The sequence below is a fragment of the Myotis daubentonii genome, chromosome 2 (assembly GCF_963259705.1).
Source record: "Myotis daubentonii chromosome 2, mMyoDau2.1, whole genome shotgun sequence".
NCBI lineage: Eukaryota > Metazoa > Chordata > Mammalia > Chiroptera > Vespertilionidae > Myotis > Myotis daubentonii.
Window position 1 is genome coordinate 131,911 of NC_081841.1, and position 16,935 is coordinate 148,845.

A 16,935-nucleotide genomic window follows, 5' to 3' on the forward strand; every position below is an offset into this window, starting at 1 on the left:
ACATCCACTCACACACGATGTGCACATGCTTTTGTACGTCCCCACACATCCACTCACACATGTGCACACATTCATGCTCATGCACACACAGACATGCACACACATGTGGAGACGTCCACAGACAAGTAAATCAAATTGTTTTAGAGAAAGGGCAAAATCCCATAAAAACCAAGTTTGGAGTCACTGATGGCATCACTGGTTGCCCTGGAGCATTCTGCACAGTGTGTTTCCAACAAAGGGCAGGCCAGTCAGAGACTGCACACTGACGTGGCACCTGCCCCAACATTCTCATCACAGAGGGAAAAAGACCCAGAAGCTCAAGATTTACCATGAGAAAGTGGGTGAGGAGGAGGGGACTCAGACCCACCGGGCACTCCCAAGTCTGGGTCTCCACTGACCTCTGCAGCCCCAGCATGTCCTTGGTTCTTATTGAGGAGATGAGCATGTGGGAACCCCGATGCACACTTGCCTAAGAGCACTGGGGGTGTCCTGCCCTTCCTTCTACCACCTGTCTCAGGGGAGGGTCCCTACCCAGCCCCTTCCTCTCTATTGTTTCTGCCAGCCCCTCAGCCATTCGGGGCTTTGCTTCTCCCCCACACTCTCTCTGAGCCCCCACCCTTGCCACCTGCTTTTTTTTGTCACCTCACATCTTCCTTTCTTTCCAGCTATTTAGGTCATCTTCTCGATAGACTACAGGGACCCTAAATGGTCCCATCAGTTCTCAACAGTGTGACACAGAACTGACATGTTAATACTGGCAGTGAGCCAACGGGCCTTATTTCTACCTTTTGAAAGCACCAACACTGGACCGCAAGCTGAGCTCTGTAGTACGTGGGAAGACCCTGATGCCGGCCTGGCTTCCTCAAACCAGGTATTTCTAGAGGTCGACACCTGGGCTGGCTTCCCAGGACAGCTGTCGTCTGGGGGACGGAATGGATTCTCCTCCAAACAGAGAAAAAAAAAGCCTGGGTCCAGCTTCAACCGAAGCTGTGACCCCTCAGTCAGCAGTGTGGACAGAGGCTCTGTGCTAAGCTGTTCCTTCCTCGTCCTTCCCCAAACTCTGCTCCGGAAAAGTGGATGAAGATGACTCCGGCCTGAGGCTGCAGGAGTGAGCCCCTGGAAGACGAGGGCTACACACAGCAGAGGGAAAGTCCTGGGCCAGGGCAGAGAGGAGGGAGGATCGGCTGTTCAAGGGTTTCTTCACACAGAGCAGCCACTGGTCCCTGGATTACAGATCTGGGGTTGCCCAAGCACCTCTTCATGCAGAACTGGGGGCTCCCTTCTGAACGTGCTGCTGAGCATGGCTGGGTAACAGCCTCTGGAAGGAGGCTCCTGGGACCCGCCCACCAGAGCCTCAATATGGTGTCTAGCCAGACCTCGCTGCCTAGGGGTATTGGTTCATTGATCAGTTTGGACCCTCAATCAGTGTAGCAGATCAGCTCCCCATGACTAACCTTGAACCCTTGTGACCCTGAGGCCAGAAGTCTGCTAGCTTCTCTGCTGCACTCTTGAATGAGTGGGTTTTAGCAGGACATAGAATTCTAGGTGGAAAAGCATTTTCACACAAGACTCTGAAGTTATCATTCCATCGTCTCCTAGAAGCTACTACTGCTGATTAGAAATCAGCTGTCAGTCTTCCCTTCCTTCCTAGGTCATCCAGCTTTTCTCTCTGGTGGTTACAATTTGTCTTTTTGTCTATGGTGTTCTGAAGTTTTACTATGACAAGTCTACATGTGTAGATTTATTTTATATCTCCTTGCTTGGGACTTACACTTCTTTAAACTGGAGTCTCGTCTCCTTTTTCGATTTTGAAAATTATCAACCATTTACTCTTCAAATGTTGCCTCTTCCCCAAGGTTTTTATTCTTTTGTGTCTCATCTGCCCTTTGATAGTTTGCTATCTCCTTGTCTCCTGTGCTGCATTTTAGGTGATCTCTTCAGACTTATCTTCTAATTCACTGTTTTCTTCTTCAGCTGGGTCTGTGAACAACCCTGCCACACTGAGGAATCCTGTTCACCTCAGAGATTTTTTTTAGTCCCAGTGGCTATAATTTTTGTTTCAATACAGTTTTTTAGGGATCCTTTTAAAATCTTTTTCTTTCTTTTTTTTTTTTTTTCCTTTTGGTACTGTCTTGTTCTTTCACTATGAATTCTGTCATTTCTCTTAAACTCTGTATTTAAACACATTATTTTGTCTCTTTCATATTCTTCTATGATTTTCAGTTCTTTTGATGCTAATTCCAGCTCTCGGGTGTGGTTCCAGCTTCGGGTCCACAACCATATCTTTTGGCTTTGTGGGGGCAATCAGAGCCTCAACCCCTTGCCTTGGGAATCTACATCCTGTCCCAAGCCATCATGGACTATGGCAGCATCAGCTTCCTCTCTTTTTGGCTCTGATTTCTTTCTTCATTTTTGAGACCTAGGGGATTCCTATTCTTTTGTTTCAAGTTAGCTATGTGTTTTTATTTTACTCATAATATTCACGGGGAAGGAAAATCCTGTCAATTCCATTGATCTTGGTGGCTGTCCTCCATGATAAACTACAGTCAAGAGTACCAGCTTGCACAGGGTGGCTCAGCCCGTGGCCAGGATGGGATCAGGGCTCAGTCAATGACTCAGGTCAGGAATAACTTTAGCAGACTAGGGAAGAACCAAGCCTAAGCCAGGGTTGAAGCTCATTTTAGAACCAGGATCAGGGTCAGGGCTGGGATAGATCCTGGCTGAAGCCAGGGTAAAGTCTGGGACTAGGACTGGGTATAGACTGTAGAAGGACAGAGCACATTAACAGTCATGTGACTAGGACACGCTCATGATGAACACGCTGATGGTCACGAATGTCAGGACATGGCTACGTATATCTGGACACACCTATGACGAGGCTATTAACAGTCACATATCTCGAGACATGCCCACAACGAGGTTATCAACATCACTCTGGGACTGTGCCCACAACATGCCCCATCAAAGCCCTGACACACTCTTATGTGCCTCCTGCAGCCCATGAGGGCCTGCCTGTCACTGAAGCAGTGAGGTGCACACAGCCCTGTGAGGTCAGCCGCTCACTGTAATTACCCTGCTCAACCAGTGAGTGAGCTGGTGCTGAGAGGGTAAAACAGATGCACAAGTCACACAGCCAGTGCCCGGCAGAGCCGGGGCAGAGCCCAGGGCCCAGACTCCTGCCCTTTTCTCACATGGGTGAAACGAAGAAGTCAGACTGGAGAGCCACAGGCAGCACATGTGCACGCATGCAGACACACTGGTGGGCCAGGCCCTGCTCCCGCCACCATCTGGTGGCCCCATATCCATCTCCAACCCTGTCATCCAGCCCCTTGGCCCTCATCCCATCCACATGTCTCCCCCTCATCATCCCACCATTCCAGCACCCACCCATTTACCTGAGACCTCTTCACACATCTGTCTGTCCTTCCTGCCCTCTCTCCCTCTGCCTGGCTTTGGCGCCAGCTCACTCCACCTGGCCACCCACCCTGGGCTGCCCTCAGCCTCCCGCCCGCACTGCTCACCAAGTTCTTCAAGCTCAGCCGTCATGGACTTGGAACGCAGGGTCAGTGTGGTGCTGGGGGCCCTCTTGGGGGGCGGCGGGGCTGCAAAGAAGAGGGAGGCCTTGGACCTCTTGTCCAGCAGCAGGCAGCGCGGTGTGGCCAGGTGCAGGTGCCACTTGCGCTCCACCGCCTGGATCTCCTCGTACTCCCGTGAGGACGTGTCACATTGCGCCAGGATCTTGTTCAGGCTGCGGCTGGATGCAAACTTCTTCATGGCGCTGGGAGCTCAGGGGGTGCTGAGGGCCGGGCTGGCCAGGGGCCTCAGGAGGTGGTCAAGAGCCCCAGGAGGGGTCACGGTGCTGGCCAGCTCTAGCCTGAGTGCCCACCCTTTAGCCTCTGAAGGCTGAGCAAGGGGCACCAGAGCCATGGGGTGGGGGCTGGGAGGGGTCCCCAGCAGGCGGGACTCTGGCTGCTCCAGGGCTCTCCCGGACCCTGGTGGCCACTGCCCCTCAGGGGACTCTGGTGTGGTCAGCTAAGCCCCGGCCTGGGCTGGGCCCGGCCAGCAAAGCCTCCTGGGCCCAGGCTGATCCGCGACATCGCGCAGGGAGAAGACGCTCTTCCTCTTCCCTCAGGTGCCACCTCCCCCTTCCCTCCGACAATGAGCGGAAGGCAGCGTCAACCTCACAGTTGCTATGGCAACCCCGGCCTCCAGGCAGCTGCTGGCAGTGCAGGGAAGGAGGGCTCTTCCACGCCAGGGGCTGGGGGAAGCCAGGAAGCAGGGGGCGGGGATCTGAGGAGGGGCAACCTGGGGTCAGGGGCCACAGACTGGGGGCCAGGGGGCCAGTCTAACACCAAGAACTGGGAAAGCACCCAAGCCACGAATGGGGCATTTCACTTGGGTTCAGACACCTGATGTCAGCAGTCTGGGGCCAGGGGATGGGCAGAGAAACATGGGCCTGGGACCAGAGGTCTAAGGTCAGGAGCCAGAGGGGAGAGTCTGGGCACCGAGATCTGAAGCCTGACACCTCACCTCTGCGTCGAGCCCCGTCTTCTTCCGGCTTCCTTGTCACCGACACAACCTTCATGACAAGACGGTTCCCGCCCTGGCGGATCAGAGCCACCACCTGCTTATGTCCAACCTTCACCACGTTCACCCCGTTCACCTGGGACAGACAGGTAGGTGGGTGGGGGTGGTCCAGGTGTGTCCTCCTCAGGGCTCAGAGGTCAGCACCCACCCAGACGCACAGGTAAGGATGAGCCTCACCTCGATGAGGAAGTCTCCCGTGCGCAGCCCGGCCCTCCAGGCCACGCCCTCCACATCCACAGACTCGAGGTACTGAAGGGCAGGGAAGGCCGGCGTGGGGGTGAACTCCTCGATGGGGGTCTCTGCTGCAGGGGTGGGCGGGGCGTTAGGGAGGGGCTTCACTAGTGTGTCCCGGTGGAGGCGGTTGTCACACAGTAACAGCCCAAGAGTGGTGCAACATGCCGAACAGATAAAACCAGGCAGAGCGCCCTGGGCTGGGCAGTGGGCAGGCGCCACCCAGGACAAGAGCCAGTTCTGGAATCCAAGGTACATCCCTCTGAGAAACTCCCCTCTCACCCCCACCGAGAGGCCCCACTGGGTCAGGCACACGAGAGCAGCAATCTTGGACGTCCACAAGGAGGCGGAGTCCCTGCCATGAACTGAGACATTCCAGACCAAGAGTATAGTCACAGCAGAGGGCAAGGAGGGGTGAGGCCTGGAGAGGGGATGGGGTGACACTGGGGACAGGGGCAGGGGCAGGGAGGAGAGCAGAGGGGGGAACAAAAGCCCCAGTTTGCAGCCCCTGCCAGCCTGACACCAGTCCCCAGCCCTTCATTACCTTTGGCCCCCCGAAGCACGAACCCAAAGCCCTCGTGGTCCCGTTTCTGCAGGATGGCCACCTTGTCATCAATGACATAATCGCTGGTGGAGGAAAGCAGGGAGGGGTGAGGAGAAGCCTGCTAACACGCTGGCCAAGCTGACCCCAGGCATGCCCCCAAAAGGGTCCCGCAGGCAGGACCCACCCTGGGAGGGCTGCCCTTGGACTGACCTGGGAGGGCAGAAGACAGAAGGCTGGGCGCCACCACTCCCTCCTCCTTCCTCTTCACCCAGGCCTCCTTGCCCAGCTCTCAGCCTCCCTTTACATTTGACATCCCACTCACATGCGTGCCCGCGTGCCCACCTGCCCACCTGCCCGCCTGCCCTGCGGTACCTGTGAGAGGTGAGGCTGTCGTAGGAGCCCACAGTATAGTGGCGGAAAAGTCGCTTCGTCCGGTCCTCCCGTGTTTCTGAAGGGAGTTTCAGTTGCTGATGGAGGGTCATATCCTCCAAGCGGCCTGAACAGCCCCTCAACCACAGTGGTCACCAGCCTCTGCCCACACCCCCTGGCCTGGTTGTACCACAAGGAAGTGGGGGGGGGGAGGGGAATCCTGGGTCCTGGGCCCAGAGGTCCTGAGGTCAGAGGCTGAGGGGGCCATATGGGAAATTCTGGCTTCTGGGGTCAGGGTTCAGAACAGGGCAGGGGCTGTGGGTCATCTCTCCCCCATGCACATGGCAGACCAGCCAAGGCCACAGAGAACTGGAGCCCGGAGTTACCAGCAAAGATGTCCATGTGTGAGGCACATGCATGTGGCCCACAGTTGCGTGTAAGTGCTGTGCTCACATGTGCTTGTGCATATGCATGTCTCTGTGTCCAGTCATGTACCTATGTCATGCTACATGCCCACATGCACTGCCAGGTAAGCAGCACTGTGTCTTCACTGCACCCCTCACACGGCCCACTGATGCTCAACCTCACGGGGTCCCTTGCCCCAGGTCCAGCCTCTGAGTGCACAGAGTCCGGGTGTGGGGGCTGGGTCCCTTCCCTGATGTCACGACAACGCACAGAGTTTTTTCCCACCTGTACTCTTGATCTTGGCGTCCCTCACAGCCACTGCCCCACCCTGAGCCTCCCTGATCCCCTGCAGACCTGCAGGTTCTATGGGACATACCCATCCAGCACCTCCCTGCTCCAGGCTCACTTCTGCAGCTGCCCATGAACCAGATTCTCGGCCCCCCAGACCTCATAGCACCTCTGCCTCCAAGGTGTTCCCCCAGATGGTTCCACTGCCACTCACATTTCATCCCTCAACTCCTCCCTCATTCTCTATCATTTCAGTATTTCTCAAGCTTAATTTATTCATTCAACAAGTATTTACTGAACTCCTGCTGTGCACCAGGCACTCTTTGTTTTAGGCCTCTGAGAATACAGCAGATAACAGAACTAAGCCCCTACCCTATAGAGTTTACAATTCTTTCAAAGAGAGGGAGAGCAGACAAGAAATATGTATATACATAACATGTCAAATGCTGGTAAGTGTTAAGAGGACGCAGAACAGGGTTACAGAGAAAGTTCACGGTTCTAGGGTGAGGGAGGGATAATGGATGTAAAGATGGATGGATGGGTGGTCACATGAAGGCCTCCCAAAGGCACAGGCCACGAGGTAGCCACCATAGATTGCATGGGTAAAGGATTTCCTGGGGGGCGGGCACTCAGGGTAGGAAATGAGATCAAATGAGAATCTATGATTTTTTTAAATATATTTTTATTGATTTCAGAGAGGAAGGGAGAGGGAGAGAGAGATAGAAACATCAATGATGAGAGAGAATCATTGATCAGCTGTCTCCTGCATGCTCCATCCTGGGGATAGAGCCAGCAACCCAGGTATGTGCCCTTGGCCGGAATCAAACCTGGAACCCTTCAGTCCGCAGGCCGATGCTCTCTCCACTGAGCCAAACCAGCTAGGGCCCTATGATTTTTGATAACCTATCTCTTCCACTAATTGTGAGCTAACATTTATTTCTGTGATCCTAGCACCTAGATAACTAGAGGGTTAGATGGGTGGACAACTGGGTGGGTGGGTGGGTTGTTGGATGAATGACTATATGATGGATGGAGGGAAGGAGGGATGGAACAAGAAATAGATGGAAGGGGGTATAGAGAGCAGGAAGGATGGATGAAGGGGTCAAAGGGTAACAGATGCATAAACAAATGGGAAGGTGGACTGAGTGGTTTGATGAGGAGGGGATAACTAGATTGGTGGATGGATGGAAGGATGGGTGGACGGATGGATGAACAGACAGACAGATGGACGAGAGGGTGGGTGGATTAATGGACAGACGAATGATGGATGAACAAATGGATTGACGAACAGACAGATGGATAGATGGATGGATAAATGGATGAACAAATGGAGAGATGGATGGAAGAAGGGATGGATGGGTAGATGGATTGATGGATGGATGGATGGGCAGATGGATGGAGGGATGGACTGATGGATAGATGGACAGACAGATAGATAAACAGATGGGTGGGTGGATAGATCGGTGGGTGAATAGATGGATTGATGGACGGATGGGTGGGTGGATGAATGGATGGAGGGGTGCAAGGATGAACTGATGGTAGGATGGACAGATGGATGGAAGGAGGAATAGATAGAAGTAAAGATGGATGGCTGGACAGATGGACAGGTGGGTGGATAGAAGGGGAGGTGGGTGGGTGGGTAGATGGATGGATGGATGGAAAAATGGGTGGATGAATGAAAGGAAGGAGGGTTGGGTACACTGGGTGGTCTGGGTGGGTTGACAGATGAGATGATGGCAGGACAAGTGGGTGAATCAAAGGATAGAGGATGTAAGAGTAAAGGAAGCAGAGGCTGGATGGAAAGAAGAAAGAGCCCCTCTCAATGCACATGTCAGGGCAAGTACTGGTCCGGGTGGCAGGGTCTGCCACTACCTTGTGTGATGCTCAGATGCTGACGGTCCCCTTCCAGGCTCTCCCTCTAGAGAAGGGAAATCCACCCTGCGGGGCCCCTAGGGTTATCACCCTGGCACCCTCCCAAGCACTGATCTGTTCTTTTCTCCCCTCGTTGCACACACTGTCCATCATGACGGACACCCGCTTGGACACTCCTGCACTCACCATCCTGCGTCCAAGGCCAGAGCAGGCCAGGCCCCATCACGGCTCAGGTCAGCACCAGACTCCTCCTCGCCTCCACCACACCCTTCTCACATTCACCCACCTGCAGACATGTCCCCCGTGCCTGCCTGCAAAAGGACCCCAACTCCATCGTTCACTAGCCTCCCATTTTCAGATTTTGTCAACCAAAATGTATTTATTATATAACACAAATTCATTTTCCAGTTTCATTAATCAGGCACATGAAGCCCGCTGAAGTGAAAACACGCAGCCTGACCCCCCCTCCCTTCCAAGTACTGGAAAGGGAGGGAGAGAAGGAGGGACAGAGGAAGGGAGGGACAGAGGAAGGGAGGGAGGGGAGGACAGCTGCCAGAGCCACAGCCTTCCAGGTGTCCTACAAACCAGCCTCCGAACAGACAGGGCTTCGCCTCATCATCTCCCCCTCACAGCTCAGGGGCTGTAGGAGGCACCCTCTCTGCTAATCCCGGGCATCAGCCTGGCCCCCAGGTGTTGGCACAGTGTCCCCTCCTTGGCCTCTAAGTCTCTCTCTGTCCCTACTCCAGTCTCAGAATCAGAGCTTTCTTTGGATCTGGGCCTGTTGGAAGCAGCTTCCCGTTCCTGGGCTGCCTCTGGCCTCTGGCACAACCCAGCCCCTGGGTCCCAGATCAGACTCTGCCCAGAGTGCTGGCAGGCCCGGCCTGCACCGAGGACAGAGTTACTCCGTCCCTCCCAGCAGGCAGACTCCATAGGCCTCTCTCCCTCTGCCCACCCAGGAAATGCTCCTGTCTACCCAGGTACCTTCTGACATGCTTTCGGTGACAAACCCCAGAGCCACCCCATCTAGGAGCCCTGCACTTGCCCAGAGGCCGATAGCTCCTGCAGCGGGATACTGTGTGCTCTCTCCCTTCCCAAGACTTCAGCCCACCCACCCCTCAGCCACCTCCAACCACCCTGCCTGGCCCTCATACTAACCCTGAGTGGCCTGCACACTCAAGACAGCACTCCGTCTCCTCCTGCCACCCTGCCACAAACTCTAGTCCTCTGTGTTCCCCCTGGAGCCGCAGCCACCTAACGGGCCTCACACCTCCACTCCAGCCCCACCGCCCCTCCCTGCACACTCAGGTGTCACCCACCCAGAGCCCGTGAATTGCACTGGCCACAGCACAGACCCTGCAGCTACTGCCTGTGTCACAAACGAGGCTGCTCCCCAGGCCGTGGGACCGGCCCTCCTAGAAATGGACCAACAGCCGCTGTCCCCCCTCTGGGACCTGCTAGGGCAAGTGAGTCGGTTTCTGTGTGGAAAGTGCGTGAAACCACAGCTGGCACCAGGACGCTGCTCAGAGCACGCCAGGTGGCAGCACGCGCAGACGGGCTCTGCTACCGCCACCATCAGCTGACCATCCAGAGGACTCCTGGTCATCCTTCAAGGCTCAGCTCAAACGCCTCTGCTTCGAAGCCCTGACTCCTCAGGCAACCCTGGGAGCATCTTGTGCTAACACTGCGTTAAGGCCGCACACAAACGTGAAACCACTGCGCTGCCTGCTCTTCTCCAGGCAGAGAGCCAGCCTCTGTGATCCTGGCTCCCAAGACAAGATCCAACCCACGTCAAACACCTAATAAACATATGCTATTCTCAAATTCCAACTCCAGTCCAGACCTCCCTCCCACTCTCCCCAGCCTCAGCCTCGAGTCCAATTGCCCTGGAGCCACACAGTTCTCAAACCAGAACCAACGCTGCCCACCCCAAGGGGGAGCACAGACCACTCCCAGCTGAGCACATCTGGAGGACCCCTCCTCCCTCGCCCCTCCCCGTCAGGTTTGCACCAAGGCCCCAAACGCTGAAAGCCTTCCAAACCGGAACAGGCCGCCCCATCTACCCTCCACAGGCACACAATCGGGGTCGCATCCCTGTCACACACTCAGCCGCCTGGAGAGCCATGGGGGCAGGGCAGGGCAGAGCCGAGCAAACAGGAGAAGGCACCTGCTCAGGAGCAGGCCAGAGGCCACGTCCCACACGGGACAGGAGTCCGGGCGACCTCGGGGGAGGCTTCCCTCGGGAAACGCTCAACCCAGATAAGAGGGCACAGCCACCCAGGGCTCAAGCCCTGTGCAGATAAAGGGGCCCTGAGCCCTTGGTCCAGAGATACCACTGGTGACCACCACTGGCCACTACTCAGGAGAGGTCTCTCTAAGCCAGAAATAACGCTCGTGGGTCTGGGAGACTCCTTGGACTTCTGAGTGCTCACTGCAAGGCTATTTATTCCCCAGCTATGCAGCTGCCCTGGTGTGGGGCCTCCAAAGGGCCTCAGATCACAGCACCCAGAGGGGTCCTTCCTGGAGGCCAAGGCCAGCCCACCTGCTGCCCTCAGCCTGCCTGGCTGCAGGGCACCCACAACAGCCCCTCTGGGCCCAACTGGCCTCATTTCCTCTTGGCAGATCCAGGCCTCCCTACACTGCCCACCTGGACAATCTGTCCACTTTGGAAAGACGTCTCTCTTCTCACACTGACCTCATTACTTGTCTGCCAGCCATGCAGGAACCACGCACTCCAAGCACCCAGTATTTCTCTTAGGGTCATGGGGGGGGGGCAGTTGTATGGTCACTGGGGGGCACATGTGGGATCTGCACAGATGCATGTTCATACATGTGTGCCCTGTGGGCACAGCACACATGCTTCCACTACTGTATGGTGTCCGTAGGTACGTGCAGGGTGTGTGTGTGCCGTGTGTCTGCTGTGCACACAAGTTTGCGTCCACGTCGAATATGTGTTCAAGGTTACCCTCGTCTTTTCTCTGAATGTCCACATGTATTCAGCTCCAAGCAAGGCCAGAGGGGAGCTAGAGAGCAGCCCAGGGGATGTGGGGGTCACTCACCATGCCGTGTATCATACTGTCTCATCTGCACCTCCTCCACGCAGTCGGCCGGGAACCAGCCCGTGCGGCCTTTCACGGTCCCCTCCCAGAAACCGCCCTCCCCAATGCTGAGCACTGGGGGGACAGAGGCCAGAAAGGCTGTCAGGCAGAGCAGGGCCACAGGGACCCAGGCCTCCCCCATTGCCCCCACCACCACCTCAGGCTCAGGTTCTCCCCACCCACCCATCACCCTTCCTCCCTCCCCTTCCTTTATCCTCCTGGCGTTTTCCCTGGAAAGATTTCGGGATCCACACGGAAGAGAAACGAACAGATGGGCACAGCACAGGATGGGCATGTGGGGGACAGAGAGACACACAGATGGACACGCTCGTGGGGGGACAGGAGGCAGAGGCAGGGGCCACCATCCTGCTCCTGCTCTCCCAGGTGACCCCTCTCCTCCCATTCCATCCTTGCTGTCACCCACCCCAGGGCCACTGACCAGAGTGCAGGGTCACTGCTTTGCCAGGGGATTGGGCCACAGATGGACCAGGCAGGCTGACCCTCAGGACTGTTTCCTCCCCAGGCTCCCCTGGCATAGGGCACCCACGAAGATAGGGCCCCGATGATGGCAGAGAACCCCAGACTGAGGTTCCCCAGAACAGAGAAGCCCCGTGCCAGAAGCCCTCCTAATACACAGACACCCACATAATTGTCACAGACATCACCCACAATGGCACAGGCTCCCCACGGGCACGAGGATTTCCAGGGAAGAAGTCCCAGAAGTGACCTAGGGACCCCATAACCATAGGGAGTCTGTAATGGGATAGCGTCCTTCGAACACAGAGAACCCCGATGACACCGGCCCCCGTGACACAGAAACATCCCACGACGAGAGGAGCCTCGGTGGGGACACAGGGAACCCATCACGATGGAGGGACAGGAACCCCGTGCACACAGACCCTCCCGGGCACGGAGCCCTTCACGACGACACAAGGGGTCCCCCGTGGCAGATGCATCCCATCATGACCGCCGTGGCTCAAGTTCCCAGGGCGACCCCAAAATGGCATCAGCCCCTCCAGCCCGCGGTGCGCCCGACCCCGCCCCCCGCGCCCCTCACCCTTCACGGCCTCGCCGCGGTGCAGCGGGATCTCGCCCTCGCCCTGCGGGCTGTGCGCCTTCACGGCGATGAACTTGCGGCCGGGGACAGCGCTGTAAAGTTTCCGCTTCGGGCCGCGGGGCGGCGGCGCGGGGGGCGCAGGGGGCGCCGGGCCAGGGCCGGGCGCGGGGCCGGGGCCGCCGGGGCCGCCGGGCCCGCTCGGGCTGTAGACGAACACGTAGGTGACGGACGCGATCCCGGGGGGCAGCGGGCACGCGAAGCCGGCGCCCGGGGCCTCCATGGCGCGCGGCCCGGCCCCGCCGCCGGCCTCACCGCAGCCGCCGCCGCAGCGCCCGCCGCCCGCCGCCCGCCGCCGCCCGCCCGCCCGCCGGGGGCCCGGCCCGGGGCCGCTCCATGGGCCGCGCCGCCGCGCCCGGCCCGCTCCCGCCAGCGCACGAGCCGCGCCCGCTCAGGGCTCGGGGGCCGCGGGGCTGCGCTCCCGGGCGCGCCGGGCTCGCTCCATGCCGCGGCTCCCGCGCCCCGCCTCCCCGCGCGGCTCCTCCCTCTGCGGGCGGCGGCGGCCGGCCCTCCCCCGCTCTCCGCGGCCCTTCGCGCGCCCCCACGGGGAGACCACGAGCGAGGGGACTGCGGTGCGCGGAGGGCGGAGGGTCGGGCCGAGGAAGGCGGGGAAGGGGGCAGCGGGACCGGCCGGGGCGGCCAGGTGGGAGCTGGGGCGGGCGGGCGCGCAATGCTTCAGACAGCGAAGGTTACCGCCCAGCCAGAGGCGCTCCCCGCGCGCCGGTCTGCGCACCTGCACCCCCCCCCCCCCCGCCCCTCGCTGTCCGGCCTTGGCCTCCTCACGCCCTGACCGCTGGCTGTTATACATCCGGCGCCTTAATCCCCCTCCACCTGGGTCCTCTACTCCTTGGATACCTGCCCGAGGCCCATGCACACTGGTGCTGACCAGCTACCCCGACTGCTGTTCCCCGCTGGGCACCGAACCTGAGGCCCGGGTCCTCCACCTTCGCCTGCTCAAAAGCCTGCACTGGCTCCCTAGTACCTAGGCAGGCCGGATCCACATCCTCAACCAGTAGCTCTCTGGGACTGAGAAGTGGCCACAGCCCAGCCACACACATGGATACCTTCCTTTCCCTCCTCCGGGATGTTTATGATGGCGTTTCCAACACCTCAATATTCTAATCAAGCTACTCCAGCCCTTGCTACTGTCTCTCAGCCACAACCCCACTTTCCTCTGCCCTGTGATGCTGGTGCGATCTGGGGGGGGGGGGGCGCGAACGGGAGGGGGGACTAGGAACTCCCTTCCAGGCTCTGCCAACATGGGGCGCCAGGGAGCCACCACCTCCCTCCACCACCCACCCCACCCCATCTCAGCTCAAATGCCACTTTCTCTCCTTGGACCAAAGGTGACTCCCTCAGAGACCCTCTCCCTCCAGGTTCACCAAACTTCTTCAGCCCCCTCCACTCACAGGACAGCGTCCTTACTTGGATCTCTGCCCACCTCACTGCTTCTTAGCCCTGGGCCCTCGCTGTCACTGTCCCAAGACCTTCAGGACCTCCTGCTACTAGCTCCCACCACTTCCAGCACTCTAGGTACCAACTAAATGTTTGTAGAAAAATAATACTGATAATTCTGGCGTCCCCCACAGAGCAGTGAGCTGGCGCCCCACACAGAGCAGGTCTTGCTTTTGCGTTTGCTAAAAGGCGAAGGAACATACAAAAGATCAATGAAAGCAGGGCATCCACACAGCTCCAAGCAGGAACGACCCTCTGCAAAATGGAAACACCCAGAAGTTTGTTCTTTCAGCCCAGGGGTGGGGAACCTTCTTTCTGCCAAGAACCATTTGGATATTTATAACATCATTCACGGGCCATACAAAATTATCAACTTAAAAATGAGCCTGCTGTATTTGGTCAAACATTTCATTAACTCACCCCCAATGCCTTGGCAGGGCCAGACGCAATGATTTCACGGGCCTTATACCGCCCATGGGCTGGACATTCCCCACCCCCGTTTTAGCCACTGGACTGTCCCACCCTTAAAAAAATCCATGGGACATGCAAAAGCTTCAGGGAGAACTGAGATGATTTGGGGCAGGACAGGCAGGCTTGGAGTCTGGGCAAGGACGCAGACAGAGAAGGCATCACAAATCAAGGCTACACGAGCAGGAATGGCAGGTGATAAAGTGGGTTTTATAAGCTCCTGATGCACCCCAAGCCCTCTGCAGAGCACAGGCTTAGAAGTCTGGGACTCGGACCTACCTGCTTCCTAGCCCTGTGACTTTGGACAAATCACCTACCCCACCGGAGTGTCAGGACCCTCACCCATAAACTGGCACTGACGGAGAACAGCCTTGTGCAGGGTCAAGGTTACGCTACACCAGTGGTTCTCAACCTCCTGGCCCTTTAAATACAGTTCCTCATGCTGTGACCCAGCCATCACATCATTTTCGTGGCTACTTCATCACTGTCATGTTGCTACTGTGATGAATCGTCATGTAAATATCTGATCTGCAGGATGGTCTTAAGCGACCCCTGTGAAAGGGTCGTTCGACCGCCAAAGGGGTCACGACCCACAGGTTGAGAACCGCTGAGCTAGACGCTGCAGCCCAGCTGTCATTGTGAAAACAGCTGCTTGTGTGACACACTCAACAGTGTCTCCCCAGCACCTTCCCTACGACCCGCTCTGGGGACCTGGGAAGCTAGAACAATGGCTCCTGCCCTGGCCAGTGTGGCTGGCTCAGTTATTTGGAGCATCATCCCGTACACCAGAAGGTTGCAGGTTCGATTACAGTCAGGGCACACACCTAGGTTGCGAGTCCCATCTTGGGTTGGGTGCGTACGGGAGGCAACCAATCAATGTTTCTCTCTCACATCGATGTTTTTCTCTATCTTCCTTCCTTTTTCTATAAAATCAATAAAAATATGTCCTCCAATGAGGATTTTAAAAAAAAAGGCACGATGGCTCCTGCCCTGGAGGTGCAGGAAGGAGAGATGCCTTAACCAGCGGCGGCTGGCCGGCACTGTGGGCCAGGGGCTTCTCACAGGGACCCCTCACCTGCCCAGGTTCAGAAGGCTTCCAGAAGGAAATGACTTAGGTAGGATTAGTCCTACCTTACCGATGAGAACCCGGGCACAGGGGCTGGCTGACCTGTCCAAGCCTATGGTCAGCAGGCGCAAGGACTGCATGGACCCCGGCCATCTGTCTGCAGAGCCAGTGCCCCACTCACTCCCCACTGCACAGCCAGCAACGGCCAGTGGGGCTCTAGCCAGGTGTCTGGCCTGTGTCCTGGGGATGCCAAGTGCCTCATATGCCCCTGTTCTCGGGGTCCCACCGCTCACAGTAAAGGGTAAAGAGAAGAACCGCAGTGTCCTGGCTGGAGAGGTGGTAGGAAGGTGAAGATTCCCCTTGGGGACAGGGCTAAGGACCACCTGCAGGTTTTAAGCTCTCCTGGAGCGGAAGCCATAACCCCTACCACTCACCACCTAGCCCTCCTTCCTGGTATGGCAGGACCCTTTCTAAACCACAGGTCTGATCAGACCCTCTCCTCCCTATATGCTCCCTCAGCTGCCTACTGTCCTCAGAGGAAGTCCAGTTCCCACCAGAGACGAACGTGGGGGAGCTGCCCCGGCCCACAGGGCCTCACCTTCTCCCTTCCTCATCCAGGGAGATCCATGGGGGGAGTCCCCCACCCCAAGTCTCAGCCCACCAGGTGCTAGACACCGTCGACCTCTCCCTGCCCGCCCCCATGCCGGCTCCTCCCAGCTTGGGTCCTGGCACCCACCAGCCCAGACCCTGCCGGGGCCTCCCATCCCCTCCTACCTGATGTTGCTCTGGCTGCCCCTGCCTGCGTCAGTGCCACCGACGTCATTCTCTTTGTCGCCGTCACGGTCCCGGTCTTTCTCCTCCTGCAGCCGCTGGAGCAGCAGCTGGTGGGGGAGGCTGCGCAGCGCGGGTCCAGGGGAGGCTGCCGGCTGCACCTCGCCCTTCAGGTTGATGTCACTGGCCGAGCGCTGCAGGGGCCGTGGGGAGGCCAAGCCACTGGGGCCGGCCAGCCGCCGCCGCTTTGCATAGCTGGGGGTTTCCCTAAATGGTACTGGGGGCGGGGGGCACACAGGTGAGGCTCTGGGCAGCCAGATGGGGTGGCCAACTTGTCCTGGTTTGTCCAGGCTCTCAGATTTTAGAACTAAAGTCCTGTGTCCCAGGAACTGCCTCAGTCCCAGCAAACCAGGAGAGTTGGCCACCCCGAAGCTACCACTGGGTCACGTTCCAAACTGCCTGCAATTGGAGCTTCAGGGCAGAGCCTGGTCTTCCTGTCGCCAGGCGAGGTCTTAGAACTGCTCGTTTCAGGGGAGACAGGCCAGGCCACATGTTTGGTGACAACTCTCACCAGGTGCTGCTGTACGGGCCTTGGAGCTCCTCCACCCGGGAGACTGTGAGGGGCATCTAGACCAGGGGCTGGCAAACTTCTGTCAAGAACCAGTCGCCG

General features: G+C 57.7%; 1 protein-coding gene across 4 annotated transcripts in view; it reads right to left on the reverse strand.

Moving 5' to 3' along the window:
* SHANK3 (SH3 and multiple ankyrin repeat domains 3) overlaps nt 1-16,935 on the reverse strand; it is a 50,153-nt gene that overhangs the window by 20,807 nt on the left and 12,411 nt on the right. For all 4 annotated transcript variants that reach the window (XM_059681258.1, XM_059681257.1, XM_059681260.1 and 1 more), the window contains exons 11-18: nt 16,269-16,542; nt 12,449-12,651; nt 11,353-11,466; nt 5,735-5,810; nt 5,363-5,445; nt 4,765-4,889; nt 4,531-4,663; nt 3,522-3,602 (exon numbers count right to left, since the gene is read on the reverse strand). In XM_059681258.1, the coding sequence (XP_059537241.1) occupies nt 3,522-3,602; nt 4,531-4,663; nt 4,765-4,889; nt 5,363-5,445; nt 5,735-5,810; nt 11,353-11,466; nt 12,449-12,651; nt 16,269-16,542 (1,089 nt within the window). The remainder of the gene's footprint in view (nt 1-3,521; nt 3,603-4,530; nt 4,664-4,764; nt 4,890-5,362; nt 5,446-5,734; nt 5,811-11,352; nt 11,467-12,448; nt 12,652-16,268; nt 16,543-16,935) is intronic.